Genomic DNA, 20,539 nt, shown 5'->3' with positions numbered 1-20,539 from the left:
TTACATGAAATTATTAAGTGTACACTCCAATAAAAAGGCAAAGTTTGTCAGAAGGGATAAACAATTATCCAACTTTATGCTCTCTGTAAGAGACATACTTTAGATTCAAAGACTTAGATAAGTTGAAATTAAAAGAATGGGAACAGATAAGACTGTGCAGACAGTAACCAAAGGAAAGTTGGAGTAGCCACGCTAATATCAGATAAAGTAGACTGTTAGACAGAAAGCATTACTAGAGACAGAGAAGGCTATTTTATGATGATAAGTCAGTCTATGAAGAAGTTCTAAAAATTACAAATGCATACGCACCTAATAACAGCCACAAAAGACACGAAGGGCTGACAGAATTCGGGGGAGAAATTGATAATTCAGCAATAATGGAGACTTCAAGAAATACTCTTCTATTTTTTAAGATTTATTTGTTAGAACACGAGCAGGGGGAGTGGCAGGCAGAGGGAGAGGGAGAAGCAGGCTCCCCACTGAGCAGGGAGCCTGATGGGGGGCTCGATCCCAGGATCCTGGAATCATGACCTGAGCCAGAGGCAGACGCTTCACCAACTGAGCCATCCAGGCGTCCCAAGAAATACTCTTGAATTACAGTTACATGACCAAAGCTGCACGTTCTTGGCCTTGGGTCAGTTAAAGCCCCTGTCACGTACGGGGGGCGGGGAGGGTTGGGACCTACTTCATGGAGGTGTCGGGAAAACTGGTGGAATACCCAAGAAGCGCTGATGCCTTCTGGTGAGCCCTTGTTCAGTGTCATCTCATCACTGTCCCCATGTAGCAATGGAGGTAGTTGAGGCCTTGGTAGGCAGAGTGAGTTGTCCAAGCTACGAGACAGTAAAGCCAGGAATCAAAGCCAGACCTGTCGACATCATAGTACCTTCTTCTAACACCTGCCCTGTCCTGCCTGGGATCGTGGGTGTTTTCCAGGCAGCTGTGTCTGAGACGCTGGTCATCATGTAAAGGCTCCCAGATGACCTTGGGCGCACAAACATGGAAACAGTACTATCTCTGCCGATCTGAGCTGGAGTTCCGAATGGAATCTGGGCGGCCAGAGAAGGACTTCATCTGCAAAGCCATTGCTGGGCATGAAGGTACAGTGGGGAGTACAGTCCTGTGTGCTTTCCTGCTGCTCACCTGCCCTGGTCGAGTGCCCTGGGATTTGGTGTTCAGCCAGTGAGGCAAGGGGCTGCCTGATGAGTACTTGCCCTGCTGGGTTCTGTATTTGGCTATGTCACTTGGTGCTCGAAGTTACCCGGTGAAGAAGGGATCGTTGTATTTATTTCAGAGTAGAGGGAAACAGAAAGCAAGAGTAGGGAGTTGTTGTGGCTATGTGGCTGGTGGGAGGGGGCAGTCCTGGGTGTGAAGCCCTGTGGCCACTGCTGTCCCCTAAGGAGCAGCTGTGCACTCCCGAAAGAGAGGAATGAGTGTCCTGCCTGCCCCCCAGTCCTCATGTCCACGTCCCGGACAAACGTGTGTGCGTTCAAGGCCAGTGTCTGTTCTCTTCTAGGCGGCATAGACGAGCTCGCCTACATCTCAACCAACGAGTGCCGGTTTGACGGGCAGGAGAAGTCAGTGGTGTGCACCGTGTCCTCAGACAGCACTGTGCGTGCCTGGGATGTGCAGGAGGTGAGCCGGGTGGAGGGGCCAGGGTGCGACTCACAGGTTCTTAGGGAGGTCCTTCCTCTTCACTAGCGCGTTCATCCCCCGCGGGCAGCTTCGAGGTGGTGGAATCCCCGTGGTATAGACAAGAATGCTGAACTGCAGGAGGCCAGGTCGTGCCTGGAACTCAGGTCTGATCGCAGGTGGAGCCTGATCTGCCCCTCACGCGGCCGGGCTCGGGGAGCTGGGCACCTGGGGCAGTGGCGGGGTGGCAGCACCTGCTCCCCGTCCCGCGGTGTCCACGTTGGGGCTGGTGCCCGATCTGGGGCGTTCTGCTCAAACAGTTGCCTCTTTTAGTTACCCCCGTGTACCAACTAAGTACACGAAGTTGAGACTTCGATAACTCAATTTGTATTTCACACTTGGTTGTCACTATAGTTAAAAAACTTTGAGCCCATTTTCTCGTTGATTCTCACAGCGGCTGAGCAAAGCATGGGTTATCGTCATCCTGATTTTATAGACGGTCAGTCTGAGACAGAGGGAGATGTCTGAGTCTTGAGCCATCTGGTTCCCTGTAAATCCAGGGGTTCCGCACACGTAAAACCCAGCCTCCTGTGCAGAACGTTTTCCTGGAAAGCCACAGATCACCTCTTGGTTTTGAACGCCCTGGACAAGCAAAGGCACCTCTAGGTCCTTGCTGCGTCAGGTGGGGAGCCTGTTCACGTCGCTGTCAGAGGTCTGCTGGAGGTGCCCCAGCTCACGCACAGAGAGCAGAGCGGGCTCCCCGGGTTTCCCTACCCCTTCGAACAGGGTACCCTGGCTTGCAGCACACTGATCGAGACCTGGGCCTTCCTTGTGAGTGTGCAAGGAAGCAGGCTGCTGGGAGCTGCGTCCTTGCACCCCTGTGCCCGTGGGGCCGCTGCTCTGCCCAGACGTCATGTTAGAGTCTGGGAGAGAACGGGTGTGTGCTGTGCTTGGTCACACGGGGACACTTGAGAGGCCGCCTGAGGCCACAGGTGGTGATGGAGTCTTCAGAGTCCCAGCTGCGGTGCAGCCTAGGTCGTGAGGGGCCCAGGAGCCAGGGCAGGGGCTCAGAATGGGAGGAAGGGGTGCCGGGGGGGGGCATTTGAGGGATGCGCTATGGTTAGTTACAATTTGTTTTGCTTTTGAATCATGAAAGTAAAATACTGTTGAGGGTTTTGGAAAAGTAGGACTAGGAGATATTTCATGAGCAAAAGAATTGTCCCCCTGCCTGCTCTCCTCAGCAGTTCTTCCCAGAGGCGACCACTGTTGACGTCCTGTCTGATTTTGTTTTCCTGGTAGCTGTCGATTCAGCCGTCTTTACGTTAGTAGACTTTGTTCCTCAATCCGCATACTTCAGAGACTATGTGTTGTCTGCCTGCTTTGCAGAAACTTCTTTCATTACCAGGAGCCTGTTCTTATCCCCATGCTCTTTTTTTTGTTTAAAGGGTACAAAGTTGTTTGTGTCCTTTCTCTCTACTCCGTGGCCAAGCTTTCGGTTCTTGATGATTTCCTGTTCTCGTGCTTGGTTTTCCTCCTACAAGGCAGTGTTGGAGGGTCATTTCACGGGAAGGCCTGTGGCTGCTGAGGGTGGGAGGCTGCCTACATTCCTGCGGCCTCTCTGAAGGACCTGCCTCGGCTGAGGAAGGACACCTGGCCACATGGGCTCATAGTGGGGGGGGGGGGCGGCCCTGGACTTGCCCCGATGATCGGGTCTCGACTTGAGCGGGAAGAGCACTTGGGTACGGGCTCGGTGGACGTTGTCCGTCAGGGGCCCTGTGGCCCTGCTCTAACCCCTAGTTCTGCGGGTGCGATGCCGGAGCAGAAAGCAAACGGGAGTGGCCTGTTCTGACAGAGCTAGTGACCCACAGTGACGTGTGAGGCACACGCATTTTCATGTGTTGTGAAATTGTCTGCTGGTTTTGTTTTTAACTAAAATACAGATACGAGCAGTGGGCTGGGTGTGGCTGAAGGCCGTAGCTGGCTGAGCTCTGCTTCCCTGTGCTCTGTTTTGCCAGCGTGAGCCTCTTTCAGAGTCCAGAGCCATCTGCACACGTCGTGCCTGGTTGCACAGCCTCAGTACCTCCTCGAGCAGACCTCCTGTAGAGATGACCCCCCTTGCCTCCTCCCACCTCCACACACAGCAGTTGCCCTGTTCCCGAATATGGTCTGTGTAGTTAGCAGCACTGTTACCGCATAAGTGCTTTTCACGCCGAGCTGTGAGGCAAACTAACATTTGGCTTTTCCTGAAGTTAATAAATACTTCTTTTTTAAAAAAAGATTTATTTATTCATTTTAGAGAGCAGGAGAGCAGAGGGTGAGGGAATCTGAGGCAGACTCCCCGCTGAGCGTGGAGCCTGTCGTGGGTCCCAATCCCAAGACCCTTGAGGTCATGACTGGAGCCGAAATCAGGAGTCAGACACTCAACTGACTGCACCACTCAGGTGCCCCAATAAATGCTCCTTTTCAAAAATGATCTTAGTTCCCACGTACTCACAGTATTTAAGATCATGCTTTGGGGGCGCCTGGGTAGCGCAGTCATTAAGCGTCTGCCTTCGGCTCAGGGCGTGATCCCGGCGTTCTGGGATCGAGCCCCACATCAGGCTCCTCCGCTAGGAGCCTGCTTCTTCCTCTCCCACCCCCCCGCTTGTGTTCTCTCTCTCTCGCTGTCTCTCTCTCTTGTCAAATAAATAAAATCTTTAAAAAAAAATAAAATAAAGACCATGCTTTTGACTGATCATATTGGTTTCTGGTCTGTCTAGCTTTCCATGCCACGTCTCATCCACTGTCGCTGGAGAATTCTAGGGTTTGAGTTCGTCTGTTTCTGGCGTCAGAGGCCTGGTGCCGCCAACAGCGCCCTCCCTTCCTGCGGCAGGTGCGCGTGTCCGTGCTCAGACCCCTGACCTCCACTTCCACCCGAGACCAGGAGGGAGTCTCACGCCTCCCTCACTAACCCTGGTGAATGTTCAGTGTTCCCTGAGGCTCCTTGCCGCCTCCCCCCCCCCCCCCCGCCGTGTCACTTGGCTGCTTAAGCAACAGAAATCAACTGAGAAAGGAACTCACAGAGGAAACCTGAGTGTCTTGGCCGGAAAAAGAGATACAGAGCGTGGTAAAATGAACACACGATAGAGAAAGGGTCATGATGACCAGGGTGGGAACAGAACATCGCGGATGGTTCTGTGGTGTGCCGCCTTCAGGTGTCCCGGGCCCGCCGGCACCGCCCTTTCTCAGCTGTTCCGTTCTTACAGTCCTGGGAGAGACCGTGGAATCTCCAGCTCGGGTGTTGGCCGGGGCACCTCACAGGAAAGTGGCTGTTTGAAGCGGGATGACACAGACCTGCCGTGTGAACTGTTCTCCGCACACGCCTGAGGCAGCAGATCTGTAAAACGGGCCTGCCGAGGGCCAAGGGAGGCGCTTCGCGTGTAGGTTCTCCAGCAGCCGTGTGGCCCAGGCCCCAGCCTGCTACCCAGCCGGTCTTGGTGGAGCTGGGGGCAACCGCCGTGCATGTCTGCCCCCCACCCCAGTCCTGGTGGCGCCACTCAGCCCTTGGGCATTTTCCTACGCCCCCAGTGCAGCCACTGCTCTGCCCCGGAACCCCGTGTCCGAGTCGTGCTCGGCACCACGCTGTGGCTCCCAAGGGTGGGGACAGTGCCTCTTCCACCTGCGCGTCCCCCGTGTGCGCTAGGTGACTGTGATGTTGATGAAGTGAATGGCCCCCGTATAAGTTGTTCTTTTCCTTCTACCATTGCCCAGGGCACAGAGATCTGGTCGAGCCCCCAGCAGCCTGCTGCTGTGGTGAATTTGGTGACCTACCCCCGTCTGCAGCTGGTCGTCACCGCGGACAAGCAGGGCCTGATCAAGGTGTGGAAAGCGGAGAATGGGAGGGAGCGGGCCTCCTTCTCCCTGCCTACATTCTCGTCTGCGTTGCAGGCCTGTGACCATCCGGAGGGCCCCTTCCTGCTGGTGAGTGATGGGCTCTTGGGAGCCTCTGCAGGTCCTAGCTGTCTCCTAGGGTCATGGATACTGGTGCTGTGACCAGTGTGATGGGTGGCGCCTGAAGCCGGCACTCAGTATGGCAGAACAAGCCGTTGTGCGGCTGCTTGGTCCTCCAGCTCAGCTGCCCACAGCAGCCTGTCTCCGTAGCCCCGTCTCTGCCTCGGTAGCCATCAGCGAGACCCAGCCATGCGCGGCCCGCGGGTTCTGTTCATGTGCCCCTGTTCTCCTGTCCCCTGACCTTGCAGGCAGTCTCTCTTCTCCCTGCAGTTCCTTCTCTCATCTGCATTCTCACCCTTCCTTCCCTGTTTCAAGTCCCAGCTAAGGCCCAACTCGGGAGAAACTGAGGCATGTTTGACAAAATGTGGTATTTGCCCAGGACGCTAAAAGCCTCTCACCAGAATGTCCATTTAAAAGTGACTCCTGGGCATTGGGAGGGTTTGGCCGGGAGAAACAAGGAAAGTGAGTTTAAGATGGCAGGTGCAGGAAGTGGCTCTCAGCTGGTGGCAGTGTCCCCACCTCTGGGGAAGGAGGCCTCGGAAGGGCTGGGCAGGCTGGCGTCCCGGGTTTCAAGAGGAGCGGACATTTGGGAGCAGCTTCATATGCACACAGAACTGACTGGAAAGGAACTAGGCTTAGCAAACAAAGTAAGTAACAGCTGATGAAACAGATTTCACGTAAACCATCTGCAGCTGTTGCAGACGACTTCAGAATAAGCGTAATTGGGGTCCCCAGATCAATTTGAGTCTGTTGGGTAGATGAAGAGGCCACTGTGGTTCTCTCGGGGGCTGGTAGACCACCTGATTCCCGGTTATTTGTCTGCAGAGCACAGTTAGTGAAGGTAGAAGGCGTGCATCTACTGGGTAATGTCCGAGAGGAGAAAGGACAGAAACGTCTAGACCAAGATTCAGGAGATTTAGCAGAAGTCAAAGTGGAGCCCGACACTGTGGCTACTTTGCCCCGGAGACACTTCCCCCAAGGCACTGAGAGGCCGTAGACCTTTGACGGCCCAGGGGACGAGTTGGGAGTACGGGGTCACTGAGGGCAGAGCCCTGAGCCTCTCCTTACACTGGGCAGGATGTCAGGTGTTGCAGCCCAGTGGAGGGTCTGCAGATTGGCCGTGCTCCCCGTGGCTGCAGCCCAGCACCCCGGCCCCCAGGAGGAGTAAATGAGAATCCTTCCTGGGGAAGGATAACGTCACCCGAAGCCGCATGTTATTTCTGTTTTGAAATGCAATGTTCAGCACACACTTAGAGCCAACTAGGCACGTGAGAGAGAGAGCACGAGCTCAAGCGGCGGGGTGAACCGCAGAACGGCAGTCCTTGCACTGAAACGCCTGTGGTTGCTGTGTGTAGGGAGGTGGATTTCAGCACAGAGCTCAAAGCTAGGAAAAATGACGTAACAGATTTAGAAAAGAACCAAATAATTCCAGAATAGAAACACCGAGTACAAAGGTTAAGTGGGTGGGTGGGTTTCATAGCAGGATGGACAGTGGAATCACACTGAGATGGGGGGGGGCAGGGAGCCTGTGGGTCTGTGGCAATATCCCATTTCTTAACTTGGGTGGCAGTGTGAATATTTGCGATGATGCATTGAGCGCTGTTTGTGTTTCGTGCACTTTTCTGTGTGGTGTTTTCTGCATCAGTGAAAAAGTTAAGAGGTTACCTGGAATGAAATGTAGATATCGAGTGAGGTACATGGAAAGAGAGGGCAGGAGGTGTAGACCAGTCCTTCTCAGGCTTTAATGGCATGTGAACCACTGGGGATGTTGTTTAAATGTAGATTGCAATTCGGCGGGTCCCTGGGGATGCCTCGATTCTAGTGTGTGTGTGTGTGTGTGAGAAAGAGAATATGCAAACAGGGAGGGGGAGAGAAAGAGCCTGAAGCAGACTCCCCACTGAGCGTGGAGCCTCTCATGGGGCTCGATATCACGACCCTGAGATCATGACCTGAGCTGAAATCAAGAGTCGGACACTTAGGCACCTGAGCGCCCCAGGCGCCCCTGGATTCTGACGTTTTACAACCTTGGTAGTATCAGTACTGCCGGTCTGCAGACAACACTTTGAGGAGCGAGGCCATAAAGGATCCGTGGAAAAATTGTAATATTTGGTATCAGGAGCAGGTGAGGGAGTGAATGGGTCAAAAGCAACATTTGGAGAGATAGTGGCAGGTATTTCTCCAAAACAGACTGAGGACATTGATCCATGGAATCAAGAAGGTCTACAAGCCCCAAGTGGGATAAACAAAAATAAATCTGCACGTGGGCCATCAGAGTGACCTGAGATAACCCGAGGACCGAGAGAGCCTCGCTGGTAGAGCCAGAGCACGCAGACCCCTTCAGTGTCGGACGTACTGCGGGCAACAGTGGACCTCAAGGACCATCGAATAGGATCTTGAAAGAAATAACTGCCAGCCAGGAACCGCATAACAGAAAGTGTTCCCCAGGAATGGAGGGGAATAAAGGCATCTCCGATGAAACGCAGCATTAGCCACAGCTGCAGCGCCGCCGAGAAGAACACGGGGGGACTCGAAGCAGAAGGCAGGTGAGCGGCGCTGCAGTCCCAGGGCGGCGGGAGAGGCTGCTGAGCAGCTAGGTGGGGACCAGGAGGCCTGAGAGTATCGGCTGTGAAACAGCAGGAACCACGTCTCGTGGGTTTTAAACTCCGTGCAGAAAAGAAACAAGGGGCGTTAGCATTTGTGTTCGGAGAAGGTTATGAGAAACTAAACAGCCCAGGATCCTTGACCCGTTTGGTACCATTCCTGTTATGATGGGCGGTGACGTCTATAAGGCCAGGCCGCATGTAGGACCTCTCTCCCAGCTCCTGGAAGAGAAATGAAGGAGCGTATAGCCTCGAAGTCCTAAGGGCAGAGGGGGCAGGGTCAACCCTGACCCCAAGTTCAGCTTGATTATCAAGAGTGATGAAACCACATGAGCACCGAGAGGGTCTGAAGAGGTAATTTGTCACATGATCAGGCTTTTGGGGACAGAGGCTGCCAGGAGCTGGGTCTCAATGGCTGGAGGCAGCAAGGGGGAGTGACTGGCCTGCTCTTCCTGTGGTTGGGGTAGTGTGGAGGGAGGGCTGCGGCTTGGGCCGAGCTTCTGTGGTTTGAATTCTCCACGGGTGGCCTTTATCCACTTGCCTGGATGTGGAACAGAGGGTGGGATGGGCAGGCTGAAAAGCGGTCTGCCATCAAACATCAAAGACAGTCAGATTCCAATAAGTTTCCCTTCTGGGGACTTTACTGTAATTCTGTCTTCAGGCCGATGGCTGAAATGTGCACTTTTTGTTTGTTTTTAAAGATTTTATTTATTCATGAGAGAGGCAGAGGGAGAAGCAGGCTCCCTGCTGAGCAAGGAGCCTGATGCAGGAATCAATCCCAGGACTCTGGGATCATGGCCTGAGCCGAAGGCAGCCATGTAACCGACTGAGCCACCCAGGTGGCCTGAAATGTGTACGTTTTATGTCCTTGAACCTGGACTTGTGTAAGCCAGCCATACACGTGGCGCTCTGGGGGGCCGCATGCTAAGGCTGGCACCTGAGGGGAGGTTCTCTTGTGTGGCTCTTTCGGAAGCTCAGGGTTGTGTAGTCGAGAAGTGAAGTGAGTGCCTGGTCACTGTTGGTATGTCTGGGTCTCCAAAGGGGATGGGGGTGTCGGATACGTGCAGAGATATGTATGATTGCCGTCTAGGTCTTGGGGTGTCTGGGAGGCAAGAGTTCCTGAGGTCTTCACCAGGAGGGAGAATTTTGGATGAGAAGCTTTGTTTCTGGCCACAAGGCTGCAGCACTGGCAATGGCCTAAGAGCATAAGTGTGTGTCTGCAGCTGGAAGCTGGGGCTTCCAAGGCTAAGGTGACTGCCCGAACTTTGGCCGTTGGTGCTCACCGTGGGGTCCACCCTTTATCGGGGATATTCCAGTTGGTGGAGGAGCCGCAGCAGTGGGCTCCGTGTGTGATGGTGGCTTTGCCACCTGTATAGCATGGGAACCCCCTTTCCTGTTCATTCAGAGGGTGGCCTTCTCCAGTGTCCCTGCACGTGGCAAGGGTCTGAGGACAACAGGAAGCCACTTCCTCCCACAGAGGGAAAGCCCAACGTGGCCCAAGCCTGCCTGGATTCTGAAGATGCCATTTTTATCTCAGCAGGGAGGCTTGGGTGGCCCGTCAGAGGCTGCGAGGTGCTCCCCCACGTCCCGAGGCGTGACGCCGACACGGGAAGGCGGGGGCCCAGGACCTCTGAGCACCAGCCTCGGCACAAGGGCCCGGATGCGGCTGGCCGCCTTCATGCTAGTGCAGTGTTATGTGACCCCAGGAAAGCAGGCTTTGGGCAGAAGCACTCATTTTCTTGGGGTTGCCCTCTAGGGGGATGGAGCAGGATCAGCCCCGTGCCAAGATTAGGCTCAGATTTGGAGATTGCTAACTCTGTATGTGCACCAGTAGGGTATGGACTAGGGTATCCGCTGCCCCCCCCCCCCCAATTCATATCTACTCGGAGCCTCAGAATGTGACCCTGTTTGGAAATGGTATCTGGTTAGAGATTTCAGGAAAAACCCTCCTGGATTTAGCCTGGGCCCTCCGTCCAATGAGTAGTGTCCTCATAAGAGGAGGAGAGGACACAGGTACACAGAGAAGGCCATTTGCATACAGGGGCAGACAAGTCAAGGAAAGCTCTGGAGCCTTCAGAAGGAGAGGGCCCTGCTGGCACCTGATTTGGGGCTTCAGCCTCTAAAATTGTGAGAGAATAAATTTTTTGTTTTTTAAGCCACCTAATTTGTTACTTCAGCCCTAAGAAATTAATGTAAGACCCTAAAACAGAACACTCAGGGCACCCGGCTGGCTCAGTCAGTAGTGTGGGCAAACCGCTGGCGGGCTCAGTGGGTTGAGTGCGCAACTCTTGATCTCAGGGTTGTAGGTTCGAGCCCCACATCGGGTGTAGAGATTACTTAAAAATATAATCTTTAAAAAAACAAAAGGAAAAGCCTGTAACACTTAAGGAAGTTTGGAATGAAAAGGAGGGAAAATGACTCACTGGAGATGCTAACCAGAAGCAAGCTGAGGTTAGATCAGAAGACTTCAAGATAAAAGTCATCCCTAGATGTTCAGGGGCACTTTATAATAATAATTAGATTAGCCTCCCAGGAAGATAGAGCAAGGCTAAAGGTGGCCTAAACATATATGATATAGAACAAAATTGGTGGAATTTCAAGGAGAAATGGTCAAATCTAAAGACATCCTGAGAAGTGTGTTACACAGCTAAAGGGCAGTGATCTGGGTGTGCCCACTGCGAAAGCTCTGAAGGCAGTGAGTTTGCTCTGGCTGGTGCCGAAGTCGGAGACTGGAGACTAGAGGGCACTCACGTGAACCCCACTGGCTGCCGTGTTGGGGGCCTGGGAACGCCCCACCGCCCACCACGGGAAGGCTCAGTTTTGCTTGCGGCCACAACAGGCTGAGCTGCCAGCAGCCCCACTGGGACCCCAGGTGCAAACCTGGCCCTCGGCTCGGCCTCATGTGACTTCTCTGACCCGTGGATTATTTGGAGACGCTACATGTAGGTTATTTAAAGTTAAATTACATGTGTGTGCAAGGTCAGCATTGAGGTTTTTTTATTTACAAATGGGTTTCCAGAATTTGTAGGAAAGGCCATCCTTTCTTCACTGAATTATAGCAGCACCGTTGTCAGAATACCAGCATCATGTGTGAGTCGATTTCCACTGTAAGGATAGACATGGGCTCTCGTTGGCTGTACACTTAGAAGTCATGACCTCCAGCATTTTCTTATTTCAAAAATAGATGGATTTCTTTAAAAACTTTCAAGTCAGCTTGTCAATTAAAAAAATTTTCTTTATTATGTTCAGTTAGCCAACATATGTACATCATTGGTTTTTGATGTAGTGTTCAGCGATTCATTAGTCGTGTATAACACCCAGCGCTCATCACAACACGCTTGTCAACTTCTTTAAAACTACCTACTGGGCTTTTGATGACATTGAATCTATAGATTGATTTGGGGACACCTGACACCTAAATACGTAGTCTTCTAAGTCACAAACACGGCATCTATGTCTCCATTTAGATGGGCCTTCACTTATGTCTCTCAACAAAGTTTTGTAGTTTTAAGTGAACAGGGCTTGCATATATTTTGTTAAAATTATTCATTGGTATATTACACTATTTTAAATGTTAATGTTTTAAAGTTTAATTTCTGATTTTTCATTGCTAGTATGTAGCATATATAGAAATGTATAAATACAGACTATGGACTCTGGGAGACAACCTGAGGGCTTCGGAGGGGCCGGGGGTGGGGGACTGGGATGGGCTGGTGATGGGTAGTAAGGAGGGCACGTATTGCATGGTGCACTGGGTGTTATACGCAACTAATGAATCATGGAACTTTACATCAGAAACCAGGGATGTACTGTATGGTGACTAACATAACATAATAAAAAATATTATTATTAAAAAAAGTATAAATAATATATAAATGTGTAGTTCTGTATTTAAGGAAATTGCTATACATACTATACGTAGCACATAGAAGTTACCTCTGTATAAATATGTGTAAGAATACATTTGAATTTTGTATATTTACCTCCTATCTAGCAACCTTGCTAAACTCACTTATTAATTTTAGTAGTTTTTATTTTTTGGTAGACTAGAAAATTTTCATTGGTAAAGATTTTCTCAGGACACAAAAAGCACTAACGTTACAAGAAAGAAACAGATCTATCGGATGCCATTGAATTCAGAAATTTTGCACTTAGAAGGCATTGTTCAGTAAAAGAAAAGGCAAAGCTTAGACCAGAAGAAAACATTTGTAATAATGCAACTTCGTTTTAGGACTTTGTCCAAAATATATAAAGATCTATTATCACTCAGTAGGTAAGTGACAGCCCAACTTTGAAGTTAGGCAGAGGATTCGAACACTTACAGAAGGATATAAACAGGTAGCCATTAGCGCACAGAGAAGGTCCACAGCACCTGTCCTCGGTGGAATGCAGTTTAGAGCCGTGGTGAGATACGGCACCGTGTTGATCTGAAGAACTGACATTAAACGCCTGCTTACAAAGATGTGACACAATACTTCAGAGAATTGTTTGACAGTTATTTTAATATTAAAAAACACTTCCCACATTACCCATCAGTCCCTTTTTCAGCTATTTACCAATGAGATAAGAAAGTCTTTACACAAAAGACTTTACACAGATGTTTGTAGGAGCCTGGTAACAATAGCCAAATTGGATACAACCCGAGTGCTTAACAATAGGTGGATTTCCAAAAATGGTATCTGTGTGCGGTGGAATACTACTCAGCACAGAAAAGGAACGGGGCTGCGGATCTGTGCGGCAGCGTGGATGAACCTGAGAAACGTGCCGAGCAAGAGAAGCCAGACGCAGCCGCGTGTGTATATGCTGTGGTTCTGTTGCTGGGAAGTTCTAGTCCCGACAGAACAAGTCTTCACTGTCAGCAGACCGGCGGTTCCTAGGGATGGAGGGGACTGTGAAGAGACACAAGAACTGTGGGGATGATGGAGACTGTTCTAGAACTGGGTTAGGGATCTAAGTCTGACTTCCCTTACTCTTATTTTTTCAAGGTTTCCTTAGCTACTTTCATGTTTATTTTTCCATATGAACTTTAGAACCAGAATCTCTGTCTCCTGGAAAGAAAATGATATCTTCGTTGATATCATTCGGTTTAAATACTAACATGGAGAAAATGGGCACCTTTATGCTGCCGAGTCAGTCTGTCCAAGAATAAATGATGTATTTCCATTGGTTCAGGTTTGCTTTTTATTTTCTTCAGAAGTGATTTCCTTTTTTCCTCACATAAATTTTGCACATTTCTTTTTGTTAACTTTATTCCAAAGTATTTTATCACTTGTTGCTATTCCATTGATACGGGACAGTATTTTCTGTTCCATTGTTTTCTAACTGGATGTTGTTTGTTTAAATGAAAGCTGTTGTACTTTATATTGTGTCATCTTACTGAATTCTCCTGTTTGCATTTATTTTATGATTGATTCTCTTAATTGTTTTAGGTAAACACTTAATCATCCATAGGTAGAGATACTTATTTTTTTCAAGCCTTGGGCATCCAGTTGCTTTCTTTTCTCTGGCTGCTCCGGCCCGTACTTCCAGTACAATATTAATTAATTAGTGGTGCCGTTGGTGGCCATTTCCCCTTGTAGCTGACTGTGGTGGGATGACCTGGAGCTTCACTGTGGTGGGTGGGGTGCTGGCTTCAGGAACAATGTTAATGAAAGATCCAACAGTGACCATTTTACTGTTTTCAGAAATCATGCTTAGGTGTAGAATTTTGTGAGAGGCCTTTTCGTTTTGCAGATATAATTACAGGATGTTTCTCCGTAGGTTTGTTATGGTGATTTATTGGATTTTTAAGATATAAACCATCGTATATTTCTGTTTAGTGTCATGATGCATTCTAAATGTTGGCGTTCTACCAGGATTTGGGTCTGTCTGTGGGGGATTGGTCTGTAGTTTTTTTTGGTCGTCTTTATCAGGTTTACATATAAATGCTGTACTTCATTCAAGGAAAGTGAACATTTTCCTTCTTTTTTAATGCCTTGGAACAATTTAAGTTGCATTGGGATTATCTGGTTTTTCAGTTTGATAGAATTTATTTTTGATGTTATTGGGTGCTGGGTCCTTTTTTTGTGGGGAAGTTTTAAAACCATTTTCTCTGGAAATTGGTCTGCTCAAGCTTTTCTTTGTCTGCTAGGATCAATTTTAATATACTGTGTTTTCCTAGGAAACTACCCACCGTATCTAGGCTTTCAACTTTTTATGTATACAGTTGTCTAGAATACTCCTGAGATTTTTTCCTTCAAACTTCCTCTATTTGAACATTTGTTTCTGCCCTGTCATTTTTTAAATTTTTTATTTAAATTCAATTTATTTAATATATACTGTATTATTAGTTTCAGGGGTAGAATTTAGTGATTCATCAGTTGAATAGAACACTCAGTGCTCATTACATCAAGTACCCTCCTTAATGCCCATCACCCCAATTACCCCATCCCTCAACCCACCTCCCCTCCAGCAACCCTCAGTTTGTTTCCTAAAGAGTCTCTTACGGTTTGCCTCCGTCTCTTTTTTTTTTTTTTTAAAGATTTTTTATTTATTTATTCGACAGATATAGAGACAGCCAGCGAGAGAGGGAACACAAGCAGGGGGAGTGGGAGAGGAAGAAGCAGGCTCATAGCGGAGGAGCCTGACGTGGGGCTCGATCCCATAACGCCGGGATCACACCCCGAGCCGAAGGCAGACGCTTAACCGCTGTGCCACCCAGGCGCCCCTCCGTCTCTGTTTTTATCTTATTTTGGTTTTCCTTCCCTTCCCCAATGTTCATCTGTTTTGTTTCTTAAATTCCACATAAAAGTGAAATCGTATGGTGTTTGTCTTTCTGTGGCTGATTTACTTTACAATAATACCCTCCATTTCCATCCACATTGTTGCAAATGGCAAAATTTCATTCCATTGTGTATAAATACCACATCTTCTTTATTGCCCTGTCATTTCTTTTTGTGTGTATGTGCTTTCTCCATTTTTTGTGATTATATTAGCTAGTGCCTTGTCTGTTTTATTTAATATTTCTGTTGATTTCCAGTTTCATTTCATTTTATTCCATTGTGATCAGAGTTTGTATTACTTTACTGTATAGGATTTACTGAGGTTTCTTTGTGACTGTATATTCAGTTTTTGTGAATGTTTGCGTGTGCTTGCAAGGAAGGTGTATTCTCCATTATTGGGATGCAAAGATCCAAAAATAGTCATTATTAAGTTTATTGTTAGGTCTTTTTATTAGAACACGAAGGGGGGAGGAGCTGAGAGAGGGAGGGGGAAAGAATCTCAAGCAGAGTCCGCATTGAGCGTGGATCCTGACGTGGGGCTCTATCTCACAACCCCAAGATCATGACCTGAGCTGAAACCAAGATTCCAGCTCTCAGCGGACTGAGTCACTCGGGTGCCCCAGTTATATTGTTAGGTCTTATATTTATTTACTTTTTGTCTACCTGGCCTTAGACTGAGAGCATTATTATTGTTTATTTTTACATAATAATGTTTAATTCATAAATATTATTGTGTTTCACTGTTTCTGTGTTTGCTTTGTGAAGGTGATTGGGGTGTTTCTTTGATTGATAGCTATCAGAGGTTTTATTTCTTCGTTGTGAATTACAGCCTTTAGTGTTGTTAACCTTGAAAAAAAAAAGCTGCCAGTTATTTTGCTAGCAAAAATGGGTTTATGTGGGAATAGTGGACAGTTCAGTTCAAGACAAGCTAGCTGCGGCAAAACCATGGAGAAGTCCCAAAAAACAAGAGAAAGCTGCTTTTATAGAGGAAGGGGGTGGGGCTGTTGCAAAGTAAATGTCCGTTGGCATGAACTCGGAGCTGGAAGTATAGTGGCTTCTCATTGGCGGGGCTGTGCCGGTCTCTCATTGGTGGGGCTGTTGCTGGGATGGAAGAAACCTGCCTCCTCCTGCTGGGATATTAAATAGCATCCTCCAGGAGGTCCCAATCTCCGTTTGGTCTGCGTTGACAGCCAGTGCTTGGTGTGAGAGCTCCCCCTGCCAGCCTCTGAACTCCATTCTAGGCAAGGTTTCCTTTTACTGATTTTCACATGGGTAGGAAGTGTCTGTTGTTGGATTTCCTGCTTTGAGCCTGAGTCCTCCCTTTTCTGCTGTCAGGACCACTTCAGCTGCTTTCCAAGGATTTGTGTGTGCCTGACACACCTTTACCATTTCATCATGGTTAACTTCTGTTTTGATTGAGCTGCTTGAATACAGTCATGTTTTCTTCTGTTCATCAATGTGGTCATCTTTATGCTGATAAAGTGAGTTAAGCCATTTACATTGAACAACGTATGTTCCTGATCTCAACTTTTGTTTCATATCACGTTTATGGTGTGATGTGGCACATACTGGGCTCCATTCTCCAAGTGTGTTTTCCCTTTTTATGTGTGTGTTTTTGGGTAAAGGTGATCTTTTGTTATTTAGGAAGGTTTGTATTTTTGTTGGGGTGGTTACCTTTGTCTTTTTTTTTAAGATTTTATTTATTTATTTATTCGACAGATAGAGACAGCCAGCGAGAGAGGGAACACAAGCAGGGGGAGTGGGAGAGGAAGAAGCAGGCTCCCAGCGGAGGAGCCTGATGTGGGGCTCGATCCCAGAACGCCGGGATCACGCCCTGAGCCGAAGGCAGATGCTTAACCGCTGTGCCACCCAGGCGCCCCTACCTTTGTCTTAATACTTTGTCTCCATTTTCCCTGTCCAGGCCTATGTACTATTTTATTTGTGGGCTTTACGTGATACTCCTTTCCTCCATGGCGATCAGTGAACTTACTCTACTTTGATCATTGTCCCTTCTCTTCCTGCTTTTGAAGATCCGCTATTTCCACCTTTCTGAGAACATGCAACATTTACGCAACATTTACACACTGTTCTTCCTTGTCACTTTCTCTCTCTCTCTTTTACCTCTTTGATCTACAGTGTCCTGTACTTAGTAGTCACACCAGTTCTGGTGACATTTTCCTTGTATCTTGTGGTCTGATGGGGCCCCATCTCTAGTAGATCCCCAGGGAAGTCTCTCAGATGCATCCTTGCAGGTCTGGTGCTGCTTTCTGTGGCCTGGATGCTTGAAGCATGGCCTGGCTGGGCCGTAAATCCCTGGCTCATATTTGTCTTAAATTTTGTGAAAATATTATTTCACTGTGTATGTTTCTGTTGAAAAGTCTACTCCCACCTTGACTTACTTTCCTTGTTAGACACTTGGACTTGTAAATCAGAAGCTTGAAGGATTTTTGAAATACCTTAAGTCTAGGAGTTTTGTTGTGAGGTGTCTTGGTGACCATCCTGGATTGACTTTTCCAGGAACATGTGTACCCTTTTGATACATGGATTCAGGTTTTCTTTTTCAGAAAGTTTCACTGTATGTGAGTTTTAAGTATTAGTCTGTTTGCTTTTCCTCTGCAGGAGCTCCACTTGTATGTTGACTCAGATCTTCTTTGCCCGTTCTCTTGGACTCCTGCTCTCGGATTCATCTTAGCCCTTTATCCCATCTTTGTTCTCTTGCCTGTTTCCCTTCTTCTCTTTAGTGTCCTTATTGGTCTAGTAGAATATATTCTGTCTTAGGTATATTGCTAGTCTTTCTTACGATAACTTTTTCTTCAGTATCTTTCCCGAATTAAGTTAACTCTGATTTCACATCTTGGCTTTTTGTCCATTTCCGGTTGAGTGTTGACTTTCTAATTCAGGGTGTTCTTCATGTCTGCATGTGCTTATTTCGTGATATTTGATTCAGTTGGGGTGTGGCTCCCGGTCTCTGATTGTTGGTTGTTCTTTGGGGAATGGTTCTGTCAGCTAAAATGTTTTGCTTCTTTCTTACTTTCACTTTCTTCTAATGACTTTGTTTGAATGTTGCCTGCCATTTGCTGAGCATTTTGAAGTTTCTGGGTTTTCTTGGCCAGTAAGAACAGGTGTCTTTATGTAAGTCGAACAGAATAGAAAGTCCAGAGAGGGTTTCATATGTAAGTGCCTGTGTAAACATGTCCATTTTATTTACTTATTTATTTATTTATTTATTTATGCTGAAACCCGGGAGCAAACCATAAAGTTGTCCTTTTATTTATTATTTTAAAGATTTTATTTATTTATTCGACAGAGATAGAGACAGCCAGCGAGAGAGGGAACACAAGCAGGGGGAGTGGGAGAGGAAGAAGCAGGCTCATAGCGGAGGAGCCTGATGTGGGGCTCGATCCCAGAACGCTGGGACCATGCCCTGAGCCGAAGGCAGACGCTTAACCGCTGTGCCACCCAGGCGCCCCTAAAGTTGTCCTTTTAAAATAGTAGGTGAAGGATAAGCTATTGGAGAAATGGAACGTACGGACAGGAAGGGAAAACAAGTTACTCCCATGTCACTCTATAGAAATATGTTTAGAATAATTAAAAACTAATGCAAAAGGCAATAGTATAGAATTATCTCAGGAATATATAAACAGTTTTTGAATCAAGAAAAATTATGTAGGTTTGATTTACCTAAAAATCCAAAACATCTGAATCAGAGAATATTGTAACATTAAAATACATGACAAATACGAGAGAACACTGAATCTTCTTTAACAAAACATTGATATCAGATTATATGAAGTATAGAATCTAGATGAAAAAAGATATGCATAGTCAGTTTCATAGAAAACAGCGCAAATGGCCAATAATACCTGGTTACTAACCCGTAATCGAGGAAGTGGCACTAAGATGAGGCTCTTCACCTCTTAGATGAGTAAGCATTCTCAGAGACCGGCATTACAGTGAGTCAGGTGAGGCTAAATAGGTATTTTTTACACATGGCAAACACGATTTGCGCTTTTTGAAAAGGTGGTGGTTTTTCTGTTAAGTCTTCAGGATGACACTCTTCGACCTGATACGGCCAGCTCTGGGGACCGCCGAGAGGTGGTACTGGAACTGGTGTGTGGGGCTTCTGTGCAGGAGTGCTCAGTGCTGCAGTGACCAGATTTGTGAACAACTTAAATTTCCAGCAGGGTGAGAGGAGGTGAAAAGTCGTGGGAAATGTCTGGCAAGAAATATTTCCAAGGAGTGTTAGAAGCCGAAAACAAAAAGGCAGTTTGTGGATACCACTTCAGCATAACAGATAGAAGGAGCCCCGGAGGTCGCACCCCGGCTGCCGTGAGGAGGGAGTAGAGGGTTTGCTGCGAAGGCTTACGTGTATCGGAACGTGTTTGTTTCTGGCGCACGGAAGTGGCACTGCCCCAGCAAGGAGGCAGTCGAGCAGTCGCCCTCTGGCCTGAGAGGCCGTGTGCTGACCACGGCCTTTGCTGTGCAGGTGGCCTCTGCTGAGGGCGTCCTGTATGCGCTGACCGTGCCCCAGCTGCAGCTGCTCTCCAGGACCAGGGTGTTTCCGAGCAGCCCCACCAGTCTCCTCTGCTCTCCTGACTGCCAGTGGGTGTTTGCTTCGACCCAGGACTCAGACCTGGGCCCAAAGGTCAGTGGTGAGCTGTGTCCTCCGCTCCAGGGTCCTGGCTTTGTGCACACAAGGTGGTGGGTTCTGTGCCCAGGCTTGTGGATGGGTCTGGGAGGGTGGCTTCCAGCGCAGGACCAAGCCTGCCAGTAGCACCTGCAGACAGGACGGTCCAGGGACAGGGGAGTCGTCTGGAGCAGACTTCCAAGTGGGTAGGCCAGGAGTACAGAGCAAGACGTTGGAGGTAAGAGCACACCAGTGGTGTACACTGCTCAGAACCACAGGAGCCCGGAGAAAAACACGAGAGCCGTTGATTTGGTTGTCCTGTCACACCGACTGACCCGGGACTTGTGTGCGAGATGTTCCCAGCGGGGCCTGACTGGCTGTTCTGAGCAGTCTGGAGAGGAGGGTGCACAAGGGGCACAGGCAACCCTGTAAGACACAGAGAGGTCACCGGGTGTGGGTCTGCGGCCCTCCTGGGTGCTTCTCAGCGTCGTGGACCACGTGGCGGTGTTTCCCCAGGTGTTCTACACTCGCTCCCTGCTGTGTCTGCTGGAAGATGACCCTCCCGTCTCCACCACTCTGCCCGTCAGGCTGACTTCCAGAGCCTGCTGGGCCCCGGACGAGACCGCCAGGCTGATGGTGATGCACAGAAACCGTAACAGCACGCGGCTGGCCGTCACCACCTGTGAGCTGGGGGCCAGGCAGCCCCGGGAAGGAGTGGATGTTGTGGGTAAGCGACCCCATGCCAGACCGTCACCATTGCACCGCGGTGCTTCGAGCACAGATTCCTCGGGTTCCTTTGGGGCACTTTTCTTCCTTCTCAGTGAATACAGTGGCCCAGCAAATGTCTTCTTGTTTGCGATTGTCTGTACTGGCCGAGTGGCTGAGCGCTTGCCACATTCTGGGCCCTCTGTGTGGCCCTGGGATCCAGACAC

The 20,539-nt window shown here is 48.7% G+C and overlaps 1 protein-coding gene across 5 annotated transcripts in view; it reads left to right on the top strand.

The window, feature by feature from the left end:
- CDK20 (cyclin dependent kinase 20) overlaps positions 1-20,539 on the top strand; it is a 43,519-nt gene that overhangs the window by 18,055 nt on the left and 4,925 nt on the right. For 4 of the 5 annotated variants that reach the window (XR_006775331.2, XM_045772325.2, XM_087858791.1 and 1 more), the window contains 5 exons: positions 934-1,097; positions 1,514-1,632; positions 5,380-5,589; positions 19,467-19,625; positions 20,124-20,334. Coding sequence is in view for 4 of the 5 variants with exons in the window: in XM_045772325.2 (XP_045628281.1) it covers positions 934-1,097; positions 1,514-1,632; positions 5,380-5,589; positions 19,467-19,625; positions 20,124-20,334 (863 nt within the window). In the remaining variant the exon portion in view is untranslated. The remainder of the gene's footprint in view (positions 1-933; positions 1,098-1,513; positions 1,633-5,379; positions 5,590-19,466; positions 19,626-20,123; positions 20,335-20,539) is intronic. The other variant, XM_087858790.1, reaches the window with a different exon arrangement.

This window comes from Ursus americanus, chromosome 34, assembly GCF_024610735.1.
Source record: "Ursus americanus isolate L20-20 chromosome 34, mUrsAme1.1.p, whole genome shotgun sequence".
In the NCBI taxonomy this organism is placed as follows: domain Eukaryota; kingdom Metazoa; phylum Chordata; class Mammalia; order Carnivora; family Ursidae; genus Ursus; species Ursus americanus.
Note: the sequence above shows the minus strand (reverse complement) of the source record. Positions and strands in the feature narration are given on the sequence as shown.